Source organism: Zeugodacus cucurbitae, chromosome 3, assembly GCF_028554725.1.
Source record: "Zeugodacus cucurbitae isolate PBARC_wt_2022May chromosome 3, idZeuCucr1.2, whole genome shotgun sequence".
Classification (NCBI taxonomy): domain Eukaryota; kingdom Metazoa; phylum Arthropoda; class Insecta; order Diptera; family Tephritidae; genus Zeugodacus; species Zeugodacus cucurbitae.
The window spans coordinates 72,689,771-72,716,678 of NC_071668.1; the positions used below are offsets into that span (position 1 = coordinate 72,689,771).

Below are 26,908 nucleotides of genomic sequence, written 5' to 3' on the forward strand. Positions count from 1 at the left end.
AAATAATTAGTTTTCTTTGAAGTAAAAAACTTGGCACTTGGCATCTCTATTTTATGTAAAATCAAATTAAGATTTTTTCGCTACCGCGAAATCTATTTATTGAGGAAATTAGATTATTTTTGCAGTAGAAAAATTAAATATTTGGAATTGTGTATTTAGAATTTTATATAATTAAATTATAATCAATAAAATGATATTAATTTCACTTTTGTCTACTTACCCGTAATCGAGTCGCCGTTAAGATTTGCTTACACGTAATTGGATGGACAATGGCAAAGTAACGCTCCATACAGATGACGACGAGAATGAAAATCGACGCCGTATAACTGAGCGAATGCACAAATTGATACATGCGGCAAAGGAACTCGCCAAACACCCAGCTAAAGGAGAAAGTAATATAGAAGAGGAAAAAATATATGATTTAAATAGATAACATACATATACGTTGAAATACATATATACATATCTTATATTTGAAAAAATTCTTTGAAATACTTTACTGTTTAAAGGCATGTAGCATGTATATGCATAGAGGAGAATATAAATTATTGTTGGAATATATTTTTTAAATTTAAAATTAAATTGAAATTCTCAAAACAGTTTTTTGCTACAAATATTTCTCACAAATTTCCATTTCCTGTTTAATCATATTTAAGCAAGCTGACTGCACACATAATCACACAAATCGTCTCACTACCAGCGCTGTAAACCATAAGTGTAAAGAGTGAGCTTCACTGAAATCCGCATTACGCACATGTCACGTACAGCGCACAATAAACGCGCAAGCCCGCGACACAGAACACAGATAGCTAAAGTGGAGTCAAGTAATCGCATTATATGCATGACCAAGCCATGGCCAGACACACACAAAGATATTGTAATACATACATGAATGTGGCTATGCGTTGATTTGCGCAAATGTATAAGAAATGCAACTGCAAGCCACGATTAGACATAAGTAACACTCTGGTAACAGTGCAGGCGGTGCAAGCATACGTGTGCGACATGGCGTATACGCAACATTTAATTAACATAAATTCCTGCAAATGCAGAATGCAGCGGCGACTGTGAATGACAGCAGGCAACTGACTTATAAATTTCACAGTTTTTTAAGCGCAAAAAAATATATATAATTTTTAGCAGAATTTGTCGCGCGCTGGGGAAGCAGAAAAATGCACTAATGTATGTAATGTGAGCGCACATGGGAGTCACAGCAGCTGCTTGTGGGGAAAAAACAAGCAAATCTTGTGTTTTTGTCGTTATTGTTATTGTTGTTGGCATTGCATTGCATTGTAGCATAGCTGCTGGCTTACATTACTCATTATGCGTAATTGCAATGTCGTCGCGCTGCGCATTGCAAGCCAAGGCGGATTACCATTGTTGGTTGAATGGAAACAGATGTGACCGATGCAAGCGCGTGTGAGTGTGTTTGAGTAAGAATGTGAATTGTAGCAATAACACTAGTGAGTAGGGTGCTGCCGGAAGATAACACGCATTCACGAGTGTAGTTTGTTAGTTTGCCGCGGAAATTGTGGCAAAAACATTGCATGCTTTTGGCGTATGTGGCAGCTGTGCGCAAATCTTGCGAAATATTTAATTTCTTTTTTTTCTTTTCAGTACATAGTGGTGACATGTTTGGTGCGCTGTGAATGACTTGGCTTGAAGACATTTCACATATTTTTTTGCAGAATATTTTTAGTTTTTGCTTTTCAGTTGTACTTTTGGTAATTTATATGCTAAATATATTTTGTGTAAAATTTTTGTCCTACTTTTGAAGGTGTTCTTAGCCTTAGTAAAATACAATAAAACAGTGACTACATAATCTGACTCAATTGCATAAAAAATATTTTGATATTTTTTCAAAATCTATATAAACTAGAGGCGGGTAAGTACATATGGTGGATGTCGGATGACGCACATATGCCTTTAGGTCCATTGTGAAGCCAATTTGACTGAAATCCCTCACACTACCACATCGTATCTGAACCAAAAAGTTTAATATGCTAAACTTCCGAGACATCTTCAAGGAAACCGTGGCCGATAGTTGTGATTATTTTCCTACAGAAAGCCTTGTAGTCGCATGGAAGATTTACTACAGTCTCTTCTGCATCTACTTCTTGACAGCTTCTACAGTAGTCTGTTGTATGGTATCTTTAGTCTACTGGTATGTATTCAAATCAAATCAGACAGTGAGAACTCTATTAGTTCTTATATCATTACTTTTAAATATCAATAGTCAACATGTACGGCTCTTATTCCATTCAGGCCACGTTTGTCCGGTTGTTTAGGCAGTCAGAAATTTTTCCTACCGAGACTCTGTCAAATGTGTAACAAATGTATACATCAAGTCTCCACATGTGTCCAGGAGCATGTACATTCCCACTTTATTGGAATTTAATTGGAAGGTGGTGCCCAGTCTGGTTAGTAGTAGTGCTTCACAGTTACAGAGAATACACCGGTCAACAGGACTTTTTGGGTCTGACTTCTACATGTTAAATTTTAGTTTCTACTATGACAAAAATAAGAAAAAAAAAATTTTTCCGGTTAAAGTTTGCTTTCGTAGAAATTTGAGCAATTTTTCGATTTTTAAGCAGAAATGACTGATTTTTATATTTTTTCTACAATTTCACTATAGATTATTTTGATTACTGACTTTTAAGTTAAAATAGGCTTCATAAGCTTCCCAAAGTTTCAAATTTGTTGATAAATCAAATTTTTTATTTCTAACTTTAATAAATTCACCGCAAATAAAACAGAATGAATCAACATAATTTTTACACTGACTTGATGCCATTTTTTAACTGAGTAATACACTAATATTGTTGTTACAGCTATAATAAACAGGTTAACATTCACTACTGTGCCTCTTACAAATAATAATACTGTTTACTTTAGGGTTAATCAAAGTGCGGCCATCTTTGATTTATGAAATAAATTAAAATATATTTATCGATGTAGATCAGCCCAAAGCAAACTTAAAGAACTAAAGAATAACATTTAAGTGTTTTTCAATGTCTAGAATCAGAATTCAAGCATGAGAACAGAAACCTCAAAAAAATTTTTTTTCTTGTTGACCGGTGATATCAATGTGTCCAGGAACCCATTGTAGGTTTTATTGAAATAATTTTTAGGCTAGTCCCACTATATACTGCCCGAAGTTAGGTATAATGCAACCATTCAAACTACCAGACTTCTTCTTCTTAACTGGCGTAGAAACCGCTTACGCGGTTATAGCCGAGTCCACAATAGTGCGCCACGCATCTCTCCTTTTGGCGGTTTGGCGCCAAAAGCGTAGCCGCTGTCTTTTTATTCGCTGGACTATGTCTATGTCGTCGAACAACACATACAGCTCATCATTCCATCTTCTGCGGTATTCGCCGTTGCCAATGTTCAGAGGACCATAAAACTTACGCAAAACCTTTCTCTCGAAAACTCCTAGGGCCGTCTAATCGGATGTTGACATCGTCCACGCTTCTGCACCGTAAAGTAGGACGGGAATGATGAGAGACTTGTAGAGTTTGGTTTTTGTTCGTCGAGATAGGACTTTACTTTTCAATTGCCTACTCAGTCCATAGTAGCACCTGTTGGCAAGAGTGATTCTGCAGACTACTGCAGTATATTTCAAGCGGAGGTGTTTGCAATTGGAAAAGCCGCTGAGCTATCCTGAAGCGCACCAACAGGATACTCTAAAGTTAACATCTATCTAGACAGTCAGGCGGCAATCAAGGCAATGTCATACTTCAGCATATCGGCCAAAAGTGTCTTAAGTGGTAGGTCAGCAGTGGATGATGTCACCAGAAATAGGCGACTTCAATTCTACTGGGTGCCAGGCTACAAGGGCATAGAAGGTAACGAGATAGTGGACGAGATTGCCAAACGAGGCGTAAAACTGTCATCCGAAAATATGATGAACGTTGATAGACCTATACACTGTCTATATGATGATCTAGACAGAAACTTGGTAAAAAAGTTCAAAGCGCGCTGGAAGAATATACCGGGATGCAAAACCGCAAAAGTTATGTGCAAGACGGTAGATAAGAAGTACACGAAATTTCTATTGGCGCTCGATAGAAGCAAATGTAGGAATATGGTCGGCATACTCACTGGTCACTGTCTTGTGGCGGCGCATGCCTACAAGATGGGACTGATAGATCGTGAAGACTGCAGGAAATGTCAAGAGCAAGGCACCAGAGAAACAATGGAGCACCTCTTCTGTGAATGTCCTGCATTATCAAGACAACGGCTTCAGCATTTGGGGACTGCACATTACGTTAATCTGGAAGAGATTTCGTTGGAAAAGCCACAAAGCCCTTCGAAATTCGCAACAAGCGCTGGCATCCTAAAGGATGACTACTCCTCATTAACCAAGTGACTGCACTCCATCTGGTTTCACAAAGGACCAAAACTGGTCTATGTGTGGCCTGCCAGAGTAACCTAACCTAATCTAAGCCACTAATAACACTAGGCAATCTGTCACCACATTAGAGGAAATCCGTAGAGACTTTAGGATAGAAGCATTTCTTTGATCGCAATAACACTGTAGTGAACTGGCAGTTTCCAGGCGATTCTGGTATCTAAGTTTGCTGAAAAACACCACTCTCAGTGTTTATCTCCCATGTTGTTAACCTGGTACCATTTATCAATGGTGGTGTGGTGGTAGCTCCAATTTGTTATAATTGAAGTTTAATCCGCATGACGATGATGCAGTTGTAAAACTATCTGCTTATAATATTATACATGGAAAATCTGGTTACAATATTTATTAAACTAATATATAAGATAGAATGTCTAAAGTAAAAGAGGCGAGCACCCTTATTTTATGAACAATGCGTCAGTTTTCGATATCTTATAAACTAAAGTTTTCTAAATAAACACTACCAATATTAGTGAGATATAGCTTGGTCTACTTTGCTTATCGAGGTTTCTCAGTATAGAGTTTTTTTGGTACTGCGAAAAAGGTTGAAGCCACTAAGGTACTCCTACTTTGGTGAGTATGAAACCAAATAAAAGGTAAATAAATGAAACAATAAATGAAAAAATATTAAGCCGACGTCCATATATATGTATATTTTAGCATTTATATTATGTTCCACCAAATCAAATATGACAATATAGTGCTTACAACCATTAATGACACAAAGATTACTACGTTTGAGGCAGCTTAACGTTAAAGAATTAGACGAAATTATGCTGAAGAAGGCATCAGACAGACTTAACAATATTAAATATGTACTTCTCTGCACGCAGAGAAGACATTTTCTATAGCCACACATTAAAAGACACCTACAACAGTTACACTCATCTTTGTTATTCATTAACCGCTGCAATAAGCAATGCCAAAAGGAAGATACATATTTTTTACGCTTTTTTTGTGACACTATTTCCACACACTTGAGCACGACAGAGACACACTTCACACTTAAACACAGTCAAATGCCGGATTAGTGTCATAATTGCCAAACAAATGTCAGATCGACACACGTGCCGGCTGCAGTGACAAAGGGCACATGAAATGACAACAACGCACCGCTAGGCCGACTGACTGAGGCTGAGCTGACAATTTATGCGCAAATTTGTTGAAGCAGATATTTTTTTTTTTTTTTTTGGAGCTGCTACTGATTATGTGTTTATATGTATGTCTGTTTGGGTTTGTGTGGATTTCTATGTCTTCAGTATTACGTAAATATTTATATTTTTGTGCATATATACTCTATTGCTGTGGAAAAGATGTCATAATGACAGGCCAAAGTGCTTGAGGCGCTTATCAGTAGCCAGTCAAGAAATTATAACGCAAGTAAAGAGAGAAGATATTAAAAAGAAGACATCTAAAGCAGCTGTTTATATGCAAATATGTATGAGAACTGTTATGTGTTGTTGTTTGTTATAACAGTAGCTTAAAATGTAATATGTATGTATTTAAAAACTTTATTTGGAAATTAGCTGCGTTATATGAGAAAAGTTCGTTTTGATGAGTTTAAACTTGAGGACGAGTTTGTTGGCACTTGGTGAACAGTGATTGCTGGAAAGTGTTGATTTTTTGGTATATTAACAGTTAATATAAGGGATTTGATAACGCAGAAGTATAGAAAAGATATTTAATAATGGCGGAAAGTAACTTTGTTCTAAAAATAAAATTCATATGTGTATATGAGTTGTGTTCAAAAAATAACGGGAATTTTAGAATTTCTAATTATCGAAATTTCCAATTATCCAATTGTTTTTAAAGTGAATTTTCAGAAAAAAAAATATTTTTTTTTTGGAAAAAATTCCCGTTACTTTTTGAACATACCTCGTATGTACATAAATTTACTGAAGCACATTCAAGCATAAATATGAGTTCTTTGACTTTAATTTCCGCACATAATTACTAACACTAAGTTTTATGTCATCAAATATTTATATAAACAACATTTTCACTTCCTTTAGTTGCTTATCAACAAGCGCAGCAGCGTAGTTTATATTACTAAATACGATAAAATTTTCAGAGAAATAAGTAAACAGTTTTTTCAAAAAAATTTAAATTCCCGTTATTTTTTGAACACACCTCGTATGCACATAAATTTACATAAGGGGTAGTCAGGAACATGAAAAAATAAGAATTTTCAGTAATTTTTTTTGCTATTAAATCAACCGGATAAAAAAAAATAGTTTTATAAATATTATAGATAATCCTGGGCCTGAACCAAACTTTTTTTGTTTTCAAATTTTTTTCAAAAATTAACAAAATGGCGGTCTCAGGAATTTTTTTTCTAGATTTTCGGGAAAAAATCAACAATTGATTGGTCTTAAAAAATCGAAATTTTTGAAAAAAAAAATCTTTGGTTCATGTCTGAGTTTATTATGCATTCAATAAGCTGTAGAAATTCCATTAAAATCTACCGAGGGGTTTTCGAGGTACAGTTGTCACCAGTTCAAAAAACATAGTTTTGAGAAAAAAGCATTTAAAGTTTCACTCTAGCGTGTTGGAGTGCCCGAACGCTTGTTGTTATTTGTCGAATAACTCTAAAAGCAATTATAGGATAAACTTCAAATTTTCGGAGTATATTTTTAACATATTACACTTAACAAAAATGCAAAAAAAAAATGATTTTTTGAAAATCCTGACTACCCCTAACCCCTTAAGTAAATTCAAGCATAAAGATGTGTTCTTTGACTTTAATTTCCGCACATAATTACGCTAAGTTTTATGTCATCAAATATTTATATAAACAACATTTTCACTTCCTTTAGTTGCTTATCAACAAGCGCAGCAGCGTTGAATAGAATATAAGAAAATTACATAAAACATATATCTATTTATATAGCCGCTGAGTATATAATAACTAGCACATATTCGTATGTATGTATATATGCACATCACATAACCGCATCTACGCCACACCACTTGCATCGATAATTACAAGCCATTCGAAAGCACACGAAAGCTTTTTGTTATGTTAATTCACATGAAAATCATGTCATTTGTGCGACATAATGGCAGTTGTGGTGCTGTCGCTAAGACAGTTACACGCTATAAAATTCTACGAAAACATGACCACTAAGGCAAAGTTAACTATGCGGAATGCTATAATTTGTGTGGGATTTCCGCAAGTACTAATGGCCACAAAGGACAATTCGCTCGAATTTAGTTGACTTTGCGATGTGGTGGAAATGAAATAGTATATACAGTTATATTTATACATTATGTGTTTATTTTTATGTAATAAGTACGGCAAAAATCGTCCGCTGAAACCTCCGCGAGGATGTCGGCTGGTAATAGATACCACAGTGCCGCAACTGTGGAAGGAACTAACCGGTAACTGACTGCCCCTTCCACAGTTGTGAGGTATCTAGCTAAGGTACGATTCCATTGTTGAGTGTTTGCTGCTCTTCAATAGCACAGCTAAGCCTGGTCTGAATGCTAAGGTTGGCACCAGTGCTGGAACTATAGCTAAGCCAAGTTCCAGCAAAACAACAACAACAACGGCAGCCGGAGCCAGGCCTACCAACCAGAGGCAGAAGGCAAAGGAAGAGGCCAAGTGTGTAGTTACTGGTGTATCAACCAGAGAATGGCCTGCCTTTAAGGTGGAAGAGCCATTGAAGGCGAAGTATGCGGAGAGAAAACGCGCTGCATATATTTTACGAAGAGCACATCTGCACCCACCGATAAAGGAGGAGCTCCAGGAAACCTTAGAGTGTACAAAAGCGATTTTACCCAACTTTAGCTTGGAACCACCAGTAGGTGCTACAAAAAGGCAAAGGTCAGCTGAAGAGGCTAAGCCGTCAGCTAAGCGTCCGAAAACAAGGGGTGAGATGCCCAATAGATCTTTTGCGGATGTGGCCCGGAACCGCATCACCATTGATGTTCTGGATGAGGGAGTTCCCGAAGGCAGAAACCCAATGGGAATAGGTACAAGCTGCGCTGGCAAGCATTGCTCAGGAAGTGCTATTAAGCTGGTTAAGTATGGAAGGTGGTTTAAAGTAGACTTTGTAATAATTGAGACTCAATTTCATTAAAATTTGAAAAATTAATAGTATAGCTTCAGTTATAGAGAGAGTTTTATACATATTTGGAACACAGCGCCATCTATCGAGTAATATTTATGAACTTCGAAGCTTGAAAATTTATTATTTATTTTTATAGACATATATTAGATCCATAGATTAAATGCTCTCAATTATTCAACATTTACACAGCTTTGTGCTTAATTCAGTTAAAATGTGCTTTAAAGACAAGGTTACATCATTCAAGTTTTCAGTGACCTTCACCCTATACATATGTAAATCAACACCCACCAATACTGACTTCAAATAAATATGCACAAATATATATATAATTCCTAACATAAATACATCTATAATCATCATCCATTGACTTGACTTATTTATCCGCTGCCAACGAAAGCCATCATACGCTTGAGTGCCATGACAAATGTTACTTATACGCCACGTCGCCAACAATTTTGTTTAAGCAGTATGTAGATTTATTATGCGTTCACTGCGTGCAAAACACATAAGTAAGTACATAATTTTTGGGCGAACATGTGTGTTAGCGGCGATAAAACTGTCTTCATTTGTCTGAAGGGTAACATATGGGTTAAATTAAATTATGAAACCGACACTTTACACACATAAGTTATTACATATTTATGTAGATTAAAGCAGTTTGTAGCGCATATATCATAGCTATGTGTGTTTGCATTGCACATACAAAATGTTCCGTTTTCTTAATGCGAAATGCTTGTTAAAATATGCACACACACAATTAAACAGCGGAATTTGTTTATAAGTGCCCTTGTATACTCATGCATGACAGGCATATCAAATTAGTTGTGGCACCTCATGTTTGTAGTGCAAATGTTTTATAAATAGGCTTGTGTAGCGCAAGTAAAGATTTGCAACATTGTAAAGATTTATTCTCATTTGCTGCTAATTTCGCATTAATGAGCTGTTGTGTACACAATGGTACGCAGTGTCTTAATACGCAATGACTTGAGCGTACTTAAGTATATGCTTTAATTAATATAATATTAAATCACTTAAGAGGAAACTAACATGCCTGCAAAGGTGCTTTGAAATACTTTGGTTTTACTTCACCATTTCATGTTAAATCTCTTTCGCTTGTATAGATATTTGTATAATTCGTTTTTTTAATGAAACCTATAAGCACCATATTTAAGGAATAATTAGAAAAGGAATTAAAACATTTAGAGAAGTTACTTGCTATATATTTTTAAAGTTTTTTCGAACGATTTTTTATGTTCAAATAATTAAAATATATTTTTAAAGGTTTATGGAGGATTTATTCTAGGCTAGGAGCAACTGTTATGGTACTCTAAAGGGAAAAACTTATATGAGTTGCGATATTTTTTTAGTTCGAGCAAACCTAATCAAGAACCATTCTCCTAATATTGGTGTATGTCTGTAATATTTTCCAATAGATGTCTCTAGGGTCAAACGCTGGTCGATTAAATCGATTTTTTTTTTATATCGATCTTGGACATTTGAGTCAACATTGACCCAACAAAATATTTGTAGAGATCTGTTTGCACCCCAAACTTATTCTCAACTGAAAATGTCACTTTTTGAGCTGAATTCTCGACATATGCGGGAAATTTTGCTTTTCTTTTTTAATTCTAAGAAAAGTGCGGCTGAGACTCATCGAATGCTTTCGGATACGTACGGTGAGACTGTCATAAGTGAAAAAAAGCATTAAATTTACATTTATTTACGGCGTTAATTACTTGGAAATTATTTTTAAAAGCCATTCGAAGCTTCTATATATCCAAAATACACTCGGTGGTTTAACTTTACAGTCAGTAGACATTGGCTGTCAAACTGTAAAGAAGTATGTTTTATTTGGGTTGCGATCTTTTTTTGGTTGAGACAAAATTCACGTGCTAATTTTAGTGTATGTCCTTAATGATATTTGAAAAATGCAGAGTGAAACAGATTTAAATAAATATACTAAGAATTGACAGATATTTACTTAAATCTGAGAAATAAAATCGGTGGATACTCTTTACATAGCTTGAAATTATATCATATTCTAAAGTAGAAGGTTTTATTCAGGAAGCTATACTTTAATAATTTGGAAACGTGCCTTTTTCTAATTTCGGTGTGTGTCTTTAATGTTATTCTAAAAAGGTAGTATTACATATATGTGTACAGTCAAGTATCTGCTAGGTATTTAAAAGAACTGTAGTGTAATTTATTTTGATATTTTAACTTATCCTAAGAGACTTTTTGTAGCCTTAGATTTTCTGTAGACGATATTTCATCAAAAGGTCAATATATTTTACAAGGCGCCAATCAATAAAATTTAAAAACTCATAGAGAAGGTAGTGCCGGAGAAATGGATTAAGAAAAGGTATATTATACACCTGCATTTCTGACAGAAGATCAGATCAGCAATAGAATATACAGTATGAAACATACATTTGATAATAAGGTTTGCGATTTTAAGACGATTCGATTTTAAGACGAGCGAAGGTACACCACTAATGCAATGCATATGGAAAGTTTTGTTCTGATATCTTAACTGATTCTTGATTTTCATATATATTGTATTGTGTTATATGGGAAGTAGCGGTGGTTGTTAACCGATTCCACACTTTAGCATTTAATTTTAGCATCAGGATGTTAACAAAATATTTTGTATAAAATTTGACTAAAATCGGTCGAGCAGTTCCTGAGTTCCTTTACATATCTATACTAAAGCTTACTAAGGAATATTTCCTTGATACAAGTTAAGCCAATACAGTTCACAGCAGCGATAGGTTAAAGACTACTTTGCAATGTAGCAAATATAACAGCACAAAAGGACACAAAAGTTATACAAGATTTGTCATTTGACTGATGAGATCTATCCCTCACTATTATAGACTATTTATTTGATGATTATAAATTGGAACACTAATATTATAAACGAAAAATAAAGCCTTAAAATAACAAATATAGGATATTTTTGAATAGTTTTTTTTAGACGCGTGGTTTTCGAAGAGACAATATTGTTTGTTTGGTTGGGCGTTTGACAACTTTGACTTGATTGGTTTGTCAATTCATATTGAACAATCTAACTCCGACATACGACCCCAATTGGTACAAAAAGTGGTCGAAAATTCGTCCTCTCGGTTGGAAATTATTAGAGCCAGTCGCGTAGATCCGTTGCACGAAATAATTTTTGAAATATAATAAAGCTAAATTCTTGGCCATAACGTTAAATTATATGAGTTTTATGTCTTCTTGAAAAACACTTGTCTACGAGGGCTGATATATATTTCTGGCCTAGGCAACACTAAGTGTTGCCAGGTGCAATCTGGCATTTCCATTGGAAAGTTTGACATTTTTTAGCATAACATCACTCAGAACGTTTTGTCATTTCATCGAGAATTGTTTATTTACAGGGAATTAAAAAATTCATCTCGGCCAAAAAATGGAATTAACTCATGAACATTTTCGTGCGATCATTTTTCACAACTTTCGACGTGGATTATCGCGACAAGAGTGCATCGATGAACTAAACTCATTGTATGGCTATGAAGCACCATCCTATAGCACTGTGAAAAACTGGTACAACGAATTCAATCGTGGCCGACGCTCGCTCAAAGACGAATTCCGTGAAGGTCGTCCAAAAACAGCCGTTGTGCCAGAAAACATCGATGCCGTACGTGAACTGATAATGCAAGACCGTCATGTAACATACCTTCAGATAGAGGCATGCCTATGCATTTCTCCCACCAGCATACATTCGATATTGCATGAACACCTGGCCGTAAAAAAGGTTTGTTCTCGTTGGATCCCGCACAATTTGACAATCGCTCAAAAAAAGGCTCAAAAAAAGTGCTTCGAAAATTGTTTTGAGCGCATGCAAAAGTGTATAAATCTTGATGGAGAATATTTTGGAAAACAATAAAACCATTTTCGTTGATAAATATTCCTATTTTCTTTATTAGGCTAGAAATATATATAGCAGCCCTCGTAAAATCACTCTTTATTAAATTAAGGCGTAGTCTTCTCCGGTAAAATTTACGCTTCCTTCAAAAACTTTTTGCTAGCTAATTTCCACTTACAAATGTGAAATTTTTACTCAACAAACCAGCTGAAATCTTATAAAGGCAACACATGCCACATGCTAAGAGTAGTAAAAAATCGTTCGCCACAAGCACTATCCAAATATGAAGCTACACACAAAACTTGGCCAACAGAAAACTCTCATCAGCAAACACATTTAACTCATTGCCACACAATTCGCTTCTATGGCTTTGCGCGAAAACTTAAAACTGCACGCATATTCGATTTTTGAACATTTACTCGCCGCATTGCCCTCATTTCCCCGCATAAGGCGGCGCAAACTTTTCACTTTGCCAGCAAAAGGCATAACTTTGCTTTGTGTGTGCATTAAATTTTTGTTCCTCACTTCTATTTTTTTTTTTTTTTTTGAAAATTTTTGTTAAACCAACATGGCTTTGATGTAATGGAGCCACGGCAAGTCGATTAATAAAAAACAATAAGAACAACAAGAGCAACTGTATGGATATTGTGTGTGCCAAAGCTGATTACCAGCTGAGCACCCTTTACTTGCATGGCTTTGCAGCCAGGAGAAATTCATGTATGTGTGTTTGTGTGTATATGTGTGTTTGGTTTGCGGTTTATTTTTTATTTTTCGGTTTCTCGTTTGCGCAAACAAATTTACAGTAAATCAATGTGAACGCACATGCACTGGCGCTGCGCTGCTGAAAGTACAGGAGAAACACGCGGCTGACTGCAATGCCTTGCCAAGTAAACAGCAGATTCTCACATGTGTGTATATATGTATGTGTGTATGTGTGCCTTAATAGCGTCAGTTCTGCAAACATTTGCATGCCACACATACAGCTGTATACTTTCCTGTTGTTCTTGTGCGCTTGTGTGCAATGAAAAGTTGAAAATTTATTGATGAATTGTGTAAATGCCTTTGTGGCTTTTCTCATTACGGCATTGCGTCGGCTGGCGCCATTATTAACGTTTGCTTACGCTTTCACTTGATTTATTACCGTAGACTTAATGCAATTGAGCCACTCAAGTTGTGTGTGTGTGTGTGTGTGTGTGTGTAATCGCATATGGATTGTTATCTTTAACTTCTGCATTGATGCGTGATTGACTTGCTGCTCTGATATCACTGCAATTCATTTATTATGCCTTTATTGTTAAGCTGCAGTTCGATGACGCGCGATTAAAAATTTATTTGTAACAGTAAAATGCGTACGGTTTTATACGATTTTTGCTCATTAAATTTTTTTTCAACCCACAGATTTTTTCAGTTGGAAATTTATGTACGGATGAATAATTATTTTTAAATTTTTTTTACTTACCTATCTATAAGATAAATCGATAAATTCTGCATCACACAAAATAGACCCACACAAAAGTCAGCTAATGCTAAATTTGCTAGGAAGAAATTCGTAATTGAGCGCAAGCGACGCGATAATGTTACAACCAGTATCACAAGTAAGTTTCCTGCAAATGAGATGAAAGAAAGAGTAATTTAGTAAAATAAATATTTTTGATTACATTATGACATTAAAGTTTTTTGAGACTTTTGAGAGAATATAATATTTAACAGCTACTTGTTTAATACTAGAGCTTTAGATGAAACTTTTACTAATTTATTGAAAAAAATAGTAAACCCAAAAGCCTATATATGAATATAGAACATTGACACTTACAACCTAGTCCATGTTCCCTCTGATGTCTTCTGATTCTTCGAGACTACACTATATATTAAGCGTATTGTATACATTTGTTTGTTTTGTAATACGTAATACGGGGTTTGTTGCAAGTATTCCCTTTTAGAGACGGTAATATATCCCACCTAATTGAATTTATTGGTCCGCCATTTTGAATTTTTGAAAAGTAACGCCAAATTTGTAATCAGTGACCCCAAAAACCCCCCTGAAACAAGTTTCAAGCAAATCCGACGAATTTTATAAAAAATCGTCCACCATATTGCATCCAACATTTTGAATTTTCAAAAACCGACATCGGATTCGTAACCCGTGACACCGTAAACAACCGAGGAGCAAGTTTCAAAAGAATCCAATGATTTTTTACAAAAGCTGTCCGCCATATTGGATCCACCATTTTAAATTTTGAAAACCCGATATCGGATTCGGATTTGGAGGATGGAGTCATGTGTAGAAGTTCACGTAAGTGAGGAAACATTCTGACTGTCATTCACTTGGGAGTGGCCAGGAAAGATTCTTTTGCATGTGGCTCAAACAGCTCACGACTTCCGGTGTTAGACCAAGTATCCTCTGGGTAACCAACATACATCCATTTGGAGACGAGCTAAAGTGAGAAGGCGAATCCCGCTTATGCGGTTATGGTTTGGGACCCACCACATAAAACGAATAACCAAAGAACAGGAAGTCTCGGATAAGGACGCTCTTGCCAATAGGTGCTACTATGGACTGAGTAGGCAATTGAAAAGTAAAGCCCTCTCTCAACGAACAACAAGTCCCTTATCATTTCCGTCCTACTTTACAGTGCAGAAGCGTGGACGATGTCAACATCGGATGAGACGGCACTAGGACTTTTCGAGAGAAAGGTTTTGCGGAAGATTTATAGTCCCTTAAACATTGGCATACCGAATACCGCAGAAGATGGAATGAAGAGATGGAATGAAGAGCTGTATATGCTATTCGAAGACATAGACATAGTCCAGCGAATAAAAAGACAGCGGCTACGTTGAGTAGGTCATGTTGTTCGAATGGACGAAAGTGCTCCAGCTCTAAAAGTGTTCGATACAGTACCCGCTGGTGGAAGCCCAAGAAGAGGGAGGCCTCCACCCCGATGGTTGGAAGGACCAGGAGGCGCCAAACTGCCAAAAGGAAAACTGACTCGGCTATGACCGCGTAAACGGTGTTCGAAAACCCCCGAATAGCGAATATCAAAGGAATCAGCTGAACTTTTACGAAACCTGTCCGCCATATTGACTTTTTGGGGTTATATCAAAACATCCCTGATCTGATGGGGTTAAATCGACCTCGAATTCGGATTCAGTAGTGGTGGTGGAATTTACGCATTTCGGCTGTTTAGCAACCAATTATCACTTTATATTAATCTGAATATGTGAATTTATTATACCAACACATTTTCCTGAAAAAGGTATATGTCTCCGCTAAACTAAATCACATTGTTGTTTCAACCCCAAAATTATATTTTTACCATAGTAGCACCTTTTAAACTTAATTAACTTGATTAAAGTATAAATCAATTGACAGCTGTCAAAAGGACCACCTCCGAAAAAATATTACCACCCTTTATTATAAAACCAAAGTATTATGGATCATATTATCTTAAAGTCTTGGAAATCAGCGAATAATGAGTAGTTATAGAAATCGTATATGATTCTAAACCGATCTAATATAAAAGTATCATGGTTCCACAGGATAGTAAAACAAATATTCTCTTAAAAATTAATGAATCTATTGCTTCTCTTATTATACTAAAATCAACTTCATTGAAACAAGCATCTTTCTAATATCCAAAAGATTCAAATTAATAATCAAGCACTATAGCTGTCAGTTCAATCCATGAAATTCAAAGAACACAATGAATACTCCAAAACTATAACAAAATTTCGTTCTAAACCCACGCTAGCTAACTTTAGCTTTAATAAAATTTACTGACATGCAGTTTAAAATAACAATTTATGATACTTAAACAACCAACATTGTGAGCTTCAATTAAATTCAATAGCATCTTCACGTATAGCACAAAGCGAATATGAATTCCTGGTATTCTTAATTCAACTATTTCGCCTTTGCAAGTTGTTGATGCTTCGAGGAATTTGCGATTTTCATTTTGTTTAACGCTAAGCCATAAATTCGCACTTATTAAAGTACGAGAAAGTACTTGCGAGCTTTTACAGCAGTTAGTGACAGCAGTACATAATATAGCACCTAGTGAAGCTGGGAGCAAATATTATATATAGATAACAGATGACAGCTATACAATTTTTTTACAGTTACATACTGCTATTGAATATAATATAATATAAATAAATCTGTGTATGTAAATCAGGGATTTTTAAATGTATATATTTTTTTTAATTTTCTATTTCAGACTACTCTTTCCTGGTTTATGTACCACCAACAATGTTGAACACATTTGTTGGCTTACAATAAATCTCAGTAGAAATTAACGGCAAATATAAAGGCTTAAGCGACACGAAAAATGAGTGTCGACAACAAGGAAGAAATCAGTAATTACAGTTAAAAAGAATGTGAAATAGCGGCGACTCACCGAAAAACAGTAGCGACTGTAGGTAAAAATAATTATATAAACGCGTATTCTTTTTAATAAATTCCACCATTTTATAATTACATTTGCAGTGAAGTGGACCAAGTGCCGGCACTGTGGCATATTTAAGTACACGCCAACTTTTGTTGTCTTCCACAACTGAAGGCATGAATCCATTGAAATTTTGGTGCGCAATGCAAGCATGGCATGCACAAATAGCGACTGCAACGAATACTCTTTCAACTAAATATAACTGTAACTACGCAATATATATTTTTGTGTGGGTGAGTTTGTGCGCGTTGGCAAAGCAGGTATAAACATTTAATGACAAAAGTTTTTCAATTAAATTTTATTAACCATCTTAGACTCGGTTGGGTCTGAAAGTTTTTCACTTGTCGCCACATTCATTGTCATAACCTTGGCTTTGACTTGACTTGCGCACTTGGTGGCGCACTCAAATAAAAACAACTCTTGAGAAATTATGAACTTATTCTTGTCACAAAGCAACTTATTAACAATGTGCCAACAAAACAACTCGTATAAATACATAAATAATATTTACTACGACTAATTAGGAGCAAACAACGAAGACGAATAGCAATTGTTATGCGACGAGTAAAAAGTGAACAGTTACCTACAGTAGAGGCGCTCAAGTGTTGGCTTTTGTGTTTTACTTTGAACAGGAGATTTTTGGCAGTTGAGGTTTTGATATAAGTTATTATTATACTTTTTTTTATATGATAATACAGAATAAAATATTGACAATACAATGTCATATGAGCTTAGCGTATGATAAGATACCGCTTCTGCTTCTTCAAGATGCAATAACGAAGACACCTGACGTATTCAGATACCAATCTTGATCTGAGCTTAAAAATTTAATCAAACCTCACGTTTTGAAACGATGTCTCTTATGGCGCTTAACCTGTCAATATATTTAGATATGGTTGAGAGTTACGCTACTAGAGGACTTCGAAAATATATTCTATTTTACATTTTTATAAACAAATATTCTAAGCTAAACAATTATATTTATAAAATTGCTCTCTTCTTTACTGTAGAAATTCTAACAGTAACCGATACTAAATTTAAAGCGGTCCGGTCACACTATGGTCACAAGGGCTTAGTAAAATGCCGATAAAAAGGCTTCTGGTTTCTAGAATTGCAACTCGGATAATAATATAATGTATTTTGAAGCCGCCTCTTCAAACTAATTTTGACAGTTCTTTTCACAAAACACCTTTCTAGATTTGCCCATCATGAATAATGTTCTGAGAATCAAATTATCATCTAATTACAAGAATAGAGCTCGTGCTGCCTCATGAAACTCGGGTACCCCTCGTGCAATCGTGCTATAAATGCATGATAACTTAAAATACCTGACTACCTAACCGCAAAATAATGACCGCTACAATAACAACAACATTAGGCACTCGGACCTTAAAATAAGCTATGGTTCCTATCATTAATACGATGACAACTCAATCTAATGCAGCTGTGGAATAAAGATGCAAACATAGTTAGACCTAAGCACTAATGTAATGCAACCTAAAATTATGAAGATACATATTTCTATTAAATTTTAGACATATAAACTTGTTGAGAAACTTCAAATTAATATCTTAACAGCCATCAATCACTCAAGTTGCCTGCAATGCATCACTTAGCCAACGGTCGATACAAAAAACAACTTGTGTATATCTCTCTGTACTATTTTTATCATATTTTTTTGTGGAGCATTCTCTTCGCAAAACAAGCGCTCAAGCTTGTTGAATGAAGGCCATAAAGCACAAATTAAATCGTTAGCCAGTGTCCAAACAACAACAGGATGAGAAGAGCAGTGAGTTGCTAGTTTAGTCACGCCTGCCTACTCTAACTGATTTATAACGTTGTCTACAGCATAGAAAACAAAAAACCCTTTCCTACGCAAAGCAATATATTTTAGCTGTTCAAAATTAAAAAAACGAAAAAAAACTGAAAGTTGTTTGAAAATTTTTCTCGTCAATTTAACAATAACTAACAGGACACCAACAAGCCGTATGGACCCAAAAGATTTGCCGGCAGTTTTGTGACACTTTTCATGTTTCAAGCTTTTTTCAATTTCTGCCTTTTTTGTGCCGGCTTAACTTTCTAACTTTCGAAAATATTGTTGCAATATTTCTTGTTATTGTTGTCTACGCGGTACTGTCTCTAGGGCTGCCATGTGCTGGTGCTCGGTTTTTTGAAGTCAGCTACATAAGCCGACACATTACATTGGCTACTGCTGTCAGACGAATTTATGGCATTCAGCAAAAATGTTGCCCCAAAAGCTCTGCGTAAATACTTTGACAAACAAATTTTTTTCCAAACCCACTGCTATAAAACTGCGCTTGTTGTTGCCGTTTATTGCCTGCAAAATTGCATAGTTCGGAGCGATTTGAAGCCATCTTCAGACCTTGTCAGCCAACGAACGCTTCAGTGCTTGTTGCTAAAATGTAGCACGACACAATGGCGCAGCAGGAGCAGCTATGTAGTTGACTGCAAGTTAAGCTATAGCGCCACAACGCAACAACAAAAACGTAGAGGAATGCATGCAGGAGTAGTACACTTGTGTAGCATGTGCTGGAAAAACTGCAACAATTTGCATAAATTGACTCTGTCTTTAGTGGCGTTCTTTCACTTCATTTTCTATCACTTCAATTTTCAACTTTCGCTCGCTCGCCTGCCTGCTCCAGCTCACTGACATACATTTTCTCTCGCTGCCATATATTTTCCGGGGAAGCCAACAGTGGCCAGTAAATTACATAATGCCATTGTTGGTAATGCAAGTAGTTGGAGGGGTAAAAATCACAACTCTATTGACTGTTGCTGCTATGGTCGGTTAGCAATTTTACGGTGATTTTCAGTTTTGCTAAAAATAAAAATTGCAAATTGTCTTGAGTAAATTTATGCGGTTGGTCGGCATTGGCTTGAAGCATGCTTGCACATATACTAAAAGTTGTATGATGAAATATATTTCTGTGTGTAAAAATATTTTTTTCTGCTCTTAAAAGCTTTAATGTGAGCTTTTCCAAATAAACCTTTAAAGATCCTTTGCCACAAACTTAATTGTTACATTCGTGATAATTTTAAATTTGTAGCAGGATTGAGCACTCTGACTTTTCCAAATAAATATTTTAAAAAATTTTTGCCAAAAATATTTTTATTTGATTCCTGATAACCTTTAAATCTAAATAGAATTGTGTAAGCTAGCCTTTACATCCTTCAGTGTTTTTCTCGGAGTTTGTCCAAAACAAGCTTATGCTAAAACTATTATTTAAGATTTGTGATCATTTTGAATTTTTAGTAGGATTGAGCACAATCGCCAATATAGGCGAACTACACTTTAGTAGCTTTTTTCGGAGCTTTTTTTAAAAAAGCTTTCAAAAGCTTCTGTAGATTGTTTTATCGTTATTAATTTTATGTACAAACAAATAATCTTTAGTAGCTTTTTTAAGATTTATCCATAAAACCTTTTGCCAAAAATATTAATCTTTGACTTGTGATCATTAATTTAATTTTAAGTAGAATTGAACACAGTCGACAAACTAGGCAAAATGCTCCTTAGTTAATTTTTTCAGAGCTTTTCCAAAAAAAGCTTTCGTCAAAAATATTATATTTGATTTGTGATCATTTTTAAATTTAAGTAGGATTAAGCACAGTGGATAAACTACGCTTCAGTGGCTTTTTTCAGAGCTTTTCCCAAAATAGCTTTAAAATTCTTTTGTCAAAAATATGTATAAATTTTTTTGATTTGTGATAATTTTTAAAGTTAACTATTGAGCACAGTAAACAACATAGGCAACCAGCTCTTTAGAGGCTTTGTTAAGAGCATTTACAAAAAAAGCTTTTAACAAAAATATTATTTTAAATCAAAATAAAAATAAAAATAAAAGCTTTTAAGCTGAAGCTTTTTATTATCCGTTATAGATCTACGACCGTATATATTAAATGATTTGGAGAACTGTGAGTGTCAGTATGGCTCTTTGAATAGTATTGCTATTAAGATTGTGGGAACTATTTCGAACTCTTGAAGATTTCTGAAGTCGGTTCATAACATTAATAGATTAAGCTAAAAAGTGGTTATTGCCCAAAAGCTCTTTACACCTGCCACAGAACGCAGCACTTTCTGCATTTCACTCAAATTTCATTTATAATTCATACACGTGAGATCCAAACTAATGCAATTAATTTAAGAATAATTGCTGCTCTACATGCACTTAGCGCACACAGACTCTGTGCTTAATTCGCCGCACCTAAAGCTCACTTCATTTAAAGGCAACTCGCATTTAACAAGTTAATTAACTCACAACCGCAAATATAATTATCGGCTATTGTCTGTCTAGAGAGCATATTTGTTGTTTTCTGTTTTTTTTTTGTTGTTATAATTTTATTACACAACAATGCAACGTCTCGTGCCGTGCAGTTGGCGGCCATTTTGCAACCGCGAACAAAGCCACCAAACAATACGACTCTCAAGTATTAAATGAGCAACAAGCTCCAGCAGTGAGTGCAGGTGGTTATGAGGAGTTGGCGGAGTGTAGCGAACTAGTGAGACAATGAATAGCAGAAAATAATCATAACCGCAAAGTAGTTAGCTGGTTATGCGAATACATGAGAGACAGATAAGCGAGCAATACTGTGTGACAGTATAGTTAACAAACTTTTTACAAATGCAGTAAGCAACAACACGAATATCAAATATGAAATTAAATTATTTAAACTAAAAATAAAGCCTTGGAAAATCAAAATAACCAAAAATATTATACACCAAATTATCACTATATGCCGGCACTCCACTTTTATAAGCCGCACAGCGCTACAATCGCTTGCATTTTTATTGTATTAAATATAATGACACACAGTTGGCAACCCTATTTAATGCATATCGTATTAGCTTGTCCACAGCATGCCGTCCGACATGTTTACCGTTATTGACACGTAAAATATAATTAAAAATTCGTTTTTATTAATTAATGTAAATATGACAAAATTTACTATTAAATATGCCTGGCAATAGCACTACTGCTGCTTGTGTATGGTGCGTTATTATTACAACAAGCCGGTGTGGGCTGATAGATAGTAGCTAATATTATAGAAATTTAGCGGAAGTCAATTTTGGCAATTAATTGAAATTGAATCAATATTTGAGCACGTAAAGCTGAAGTAATTAAATCGCAAAATATAATATGAATTTGCATATAGATTTGTGTATTCTGAAAAAAAATCATAATTAATAAGCTGAATAGTATTAATTGGGATTTAAAATATTACTCATACGCAGTGGCGAATATATGTAATTATATATCATATATATCAAAAGTCTTTATCATTAACTCTATCACTTTAGCCAATTTAAAGCAGATATTTACATTTTATCCTTCATGCTATGACCATGAAGAATGATAAAAATTATATACATACGAGTATTATATATTTTAATTATATTTTCGAAAATTTTAATAGAGATCTCATTATGTTGAAAGAAGTTTATTTGCTGAAAAGAAATTTTTTTATTTATTTTTTTATTTCTTAAAGGAATAAGGTAACTTTCTCTAGCATAGCCTATAAGCATAAACGGCAAATACTCTACTCGAGGTAAATTCTGAATTCTTCTAAAATTGGCAATACGGGAACCCTGTATATGCAATTTGTCAAAACAATATACACCGGCACAAAAAAATGAGCTGATTTTATTGACTTTCAACTTAACTCTAAATCCGTTTATGCATCCGAGTTAAATCGCCTACATACGTAAAGAAAATGTGTATATTCTATCCGAGTAGATCATTTAAGGTGTTATATACAGTTAGACGACCGAAAAAAGTGAATTTTCCAGAATTTTTTCTGAGAAAACTTTTTAATTTATTGATCCAAAAATTTATACACACATTATGGTATCGTTTAACTATATTTTAAGACTTAGTACTAGTAAAAATATTTATTTGAAAAAGAGCTACAGCTGATCTTCAGGAGCTCCTCTCAAAAAAGACGTTTTGCGGTGACCACTATAACTCGGAACTGGATCATCCGAAATTAAAAAACCAAACAGATTTCGTTAAAATAATGTTAAATCTAGTAATTAATCGAAGGAATAAGCAAAATAAAATTTTTTGACAAAATGGCGGTTTCTCAAAAAAAAATCGATTCTTCACCGAAATTCCGGCCTTAAATTGTTTATAAAAAAAAAAAAAATTTATCGGAGAGAAAAAATCTTCGATTAATTACTAAAAAATATATTTAAGAAGGTCGTGTTAAAATTTGAGACTAATAGGTCTAGCCGTTTTCGAGTAATGTTGGTCACCGACTTTGAAAACACCATTTTGAGAATAACGCGTTTAAAGTTTGGACCTTGTACTTCCAAGCACTCTGAAACGCCTTTTCAAATTTGCTTGTAACTTTGAAAATATTCACCGGAACGATATGAAATTTTCTGTGTGTATTCTTAAATAAGTGTACATTAAGAAAATGAAATAAAAAAAATCGATTTTTTTTTAATTCTAACTATATATAACCCGTTAACTCGTGGTGAAAAAGTGGTTATGCATGTGGTTTGAACTTACCCGTATATAATATAACCGAGTAGAAATGAAGCATAAACATAGTAAATGAAAGAGTATTTCTATCAAGCGATGGCATTTATGATTGCTAATATGACTCCCACCACAATCAGTTCTATTGTACATAACCGAAACTGACCCCAATTTTTATACTCCCAATGTCTGTGAACTCAACAGTATTTTTGAAAATTATTTGGCAAATATTTTCTGTCAGTATAACAACAACAACAATAATAATGATAATTTTCTCCTTCCTCTGATCTACAACTACAGTGTGACACTTTTAAAAAATTGATTTTTTTATTTTTTTGCTTATTCTACAGTTTATACAAAAAAATATCCAGTGAAAGCGGTAATGTCGTATCTTGAATAGTTTTAGAATGGCAGCGTTCTAAAGAGGAGGTCTAAGCAGCTGTAGTCGAAACTTTAAACCCGTTTTTCTCAAAACAACATATCTCAAAAATGCTGACAACATAACTCAACGAGAAATTGACCGATTGACTTCAAATTGAAACTGAGTATTATTGAATATATTTTCTATATAATGACCTACGATCTTTTTAGATTGGTTGATTGAGATTAGAAATTTGGCATTAAAAAAACGAAATTTTTTCTCATGTCTACGCCATTTTGTTAATTTTTGATAATTTTCAAAAATCATATGTCATTCTACAGGAAATATCTTCAACATAAATTTTTTGTTTTGATTTTTTTTTTGTTTCAGCTACTCATTCGGCCGGAGTCATGTTAGCAGATGGGAAACGTTTTTTTTTGGCACCTCCCAAGACACGACATAACTCAACATTTTTGTAAAAACAAAATCTTAAAATATAGCTGAAAATATATATGTGGGATCAGTACACTCGACCGTACGGTCAACCAGGTCGAGTACAAAGCACTAATTACCAAATAAATCAACCCTGACCTAAGTAAGATAGACAACCCACTACTGCCGAACTGACGAGGACAGTTGAGGTTGAGAATCCACCGAGTGAAGAAACGTTTCTAGAAGTTAGATCTTATAAAACTAAATGTTAATTAAAACTAATGTATTATAAAAGTTAAATCTTATGAAAATAAAAGTTAATGAAACCCAATGTTTTCTACAAATATATTTACGCTTTTAATATATGAATAAATAAATAAATAAATGATTATTTAAACAAAGAACCCACATATATATAAAATATGCCCCAAAAAACTTCGAAACATTCATTTGAGTATTTCCTTAAAAAATATTCACGAAAACTGCCTAATTTTTTCATGGGTTACACTGGTATAACCCCTTAAGCATAGCAAACATAATCCACAGCAGATCAGCTATTAATATTTTGTTAAATTATTTTGTATTTTTTATATATTTTTTTTTCAAATGATTAAATTGCTTTAATTTTGCCAGTATATGTTCTAATTTCATGAAGCATAAATACAGTCAAGGCTTACAAATGATAACTAATAACATACACTATGGAAGTCTTCAAGCCTAGACCGATTTTCGAAAGCACATTCTGAAATACGAACACTATTCAAGATTAACATTCTCAAAAAAACGATTTATTGCTTGTCAAAAGTTAACTCCAAAGGACTTAAAAAAAAAATAAAATTCCAAATCTCCACAACAAAAAATTCTAACAAATCCAAAATAGAAATAGACACCAAATTAATAAAATCTGTCTAGCACAAATGAATATACCAGACATTTTAAATACCTACAAAACTATTTTTGGAGTTACCCTCATATTTGTTGGATAAAATTTAAAAACAACAACCCAATATGTGACAAGGATATTTAATATTTCGAAAAATCTCTCAACTTGTCACTCTAATCACAGTTACTAAACCTTTTTCACGGCATAATTTATTCAACCGAATCAGTATGCATTTAAAACATGACAGATGTAAATCCCGGTTGCTAACAGGTTGTTAAACGGACCCAAAAATCAGACACATTAAATCTAAAAGGTAAATTATGAGTGAGTGTGAACTCAGCAACAATTTTATACGTATATTATAAACATTTATATGCATGTGTATACGCATGAATGATTCTTGAGCACTTCAACAGTTGATCTTTTACATTTTTTTTTACTTAATAAAGTACAAAAGTCAACACACTTAACCCGTTATCGGCGCTTAATATTTTTCGACAATTTACTGTCTTGCAGAAATATTACATATATACACATTTATACACATATTTTTAAAGTAAAATGTACCGAGAGGAATTCACTTGTGTCTACTTAGGGACAGACGCAATAAGGATATGTGTGTATATATTTTATATACAATATATATATATATGTATATTATATATATATTAACAAATATTTGGTTTTGCCATTTTTATTGCAAACAACTTGAGGCACTTTACCCAATTACATACATACTTATTTACATAGTCTTGTCACAAGTAGACATTCATAGACATTTACAAGCCTTGTTGAAAGTCATTGAAGTGTAAAGAGTAAACAATTTAAAATTCAACACTTATTGTTCGTGATAACGGTTAGCAAATTGATTGGCAAATCTGGCCAAATACATGACATATATTTCTAAAATGAAGTAGAAATGTGTAAAATATTCCAATTTCGTAGAACTGTGTCTGGCATTAGAGAGAAGCAAGTAAATATTTTTAGGCATTAAATGTCAACTGAATTATTGACAAAAGCATGATTTTTCGTTAAAATTTGATAATGATTAAATCGTCTTGTTGTAGATAAATTGGAAAATGGTTGTAAATTGGACATAACGAGATTGCCAATTGTAACAGGAAAAAAATTTCGGCAAAAAAAAACTAAAAATTCTACATAATTTTTGCCTTATAACTTGATTTTGTTAAGAGTTGGAAAAAAATTGTATGAAAATTTGGCAGAACAGCTTAATTTGACTTAGTCTTTTGATTCACTGAAGCTTTAAAAAAATATATTTTAATAAGAATTGCTTCAACTAAGTGTAACATTGGTGTTTTGTTAAACAATATTCCTTTAGAAATGAGTTAAATTATTTAATTTGCTAATGAAAGAACCATTTAAAAGGAAACCTACAAATTTCATTTAGGATGTTTTGCCAAAAGTCCATTATATTAGGTTGGAAAATATCTCCCTTCCGCCTTTTTGTCTTTTGAATTTCGCGGCTATAGAGCCGCTACACAGCTCGTATCTGGCAATACTATACATCTTTGTAAAGTCTTGAAATAACCTACAAAACGACGCTTCGCATGATTAGTTTGGATATTGCGTTCAACAGTTATAGACGTGTAAACATGGAGTTCACTAACCCCGAAATTCGCGCTATTTTAAAGGTTTCCGTCGCTAAAGGCAAATCCGCTAGAGAAACGTTCCGTGAGATTAATGGTGTTTTGGGGGATGGTACTCTATCACTTCGAACTGCGGAGGAATGGTTTCGACGATTCCGAGCGGGTGAAAACGACATTATGACACCAGCCGGCGGAAGACCTGTGGCGACGAATACCGATCAAATCATGGAAAACATCGAGTTAGACCGGCATGTGGCATCTCGTTACATCGCCCAGGAGATGGGAGTTAATCACCAAACCATTTTAAACC

General features: G+C 34.3%; 1 protein-coding gene across 3 annotated transcripts in view; it reads right to left on the reverse strand.

Moving 5' to 3' along the window:
* Positions 1 to 26,908, reverse strand: part of LOC105215935 (trissin receptor) — a 68,269-nt gene that overhangs the window by 36,090 nt on the left and 5,271 nt on the right. For all 3 annotated transcript variants that reach the window (XM_054227222.1, XM_054227223.1, XM_054227221.1), the window contains exons 2-3: positions 13,833 to 13,977; positions 221 to 380 (exon numbers count right to left, since the gene is read on the reverse strand). In XM_054227222.1, coding sequence (XP_054083197.1) covers positions 221 to 380; positions 13,833 to 13,977 — 305 coding nt within the window. The remainder of the gene's footprint in view (positions 1 to 220; positions 381 to 13,832; positions 13,978 to 26,908) is intronic.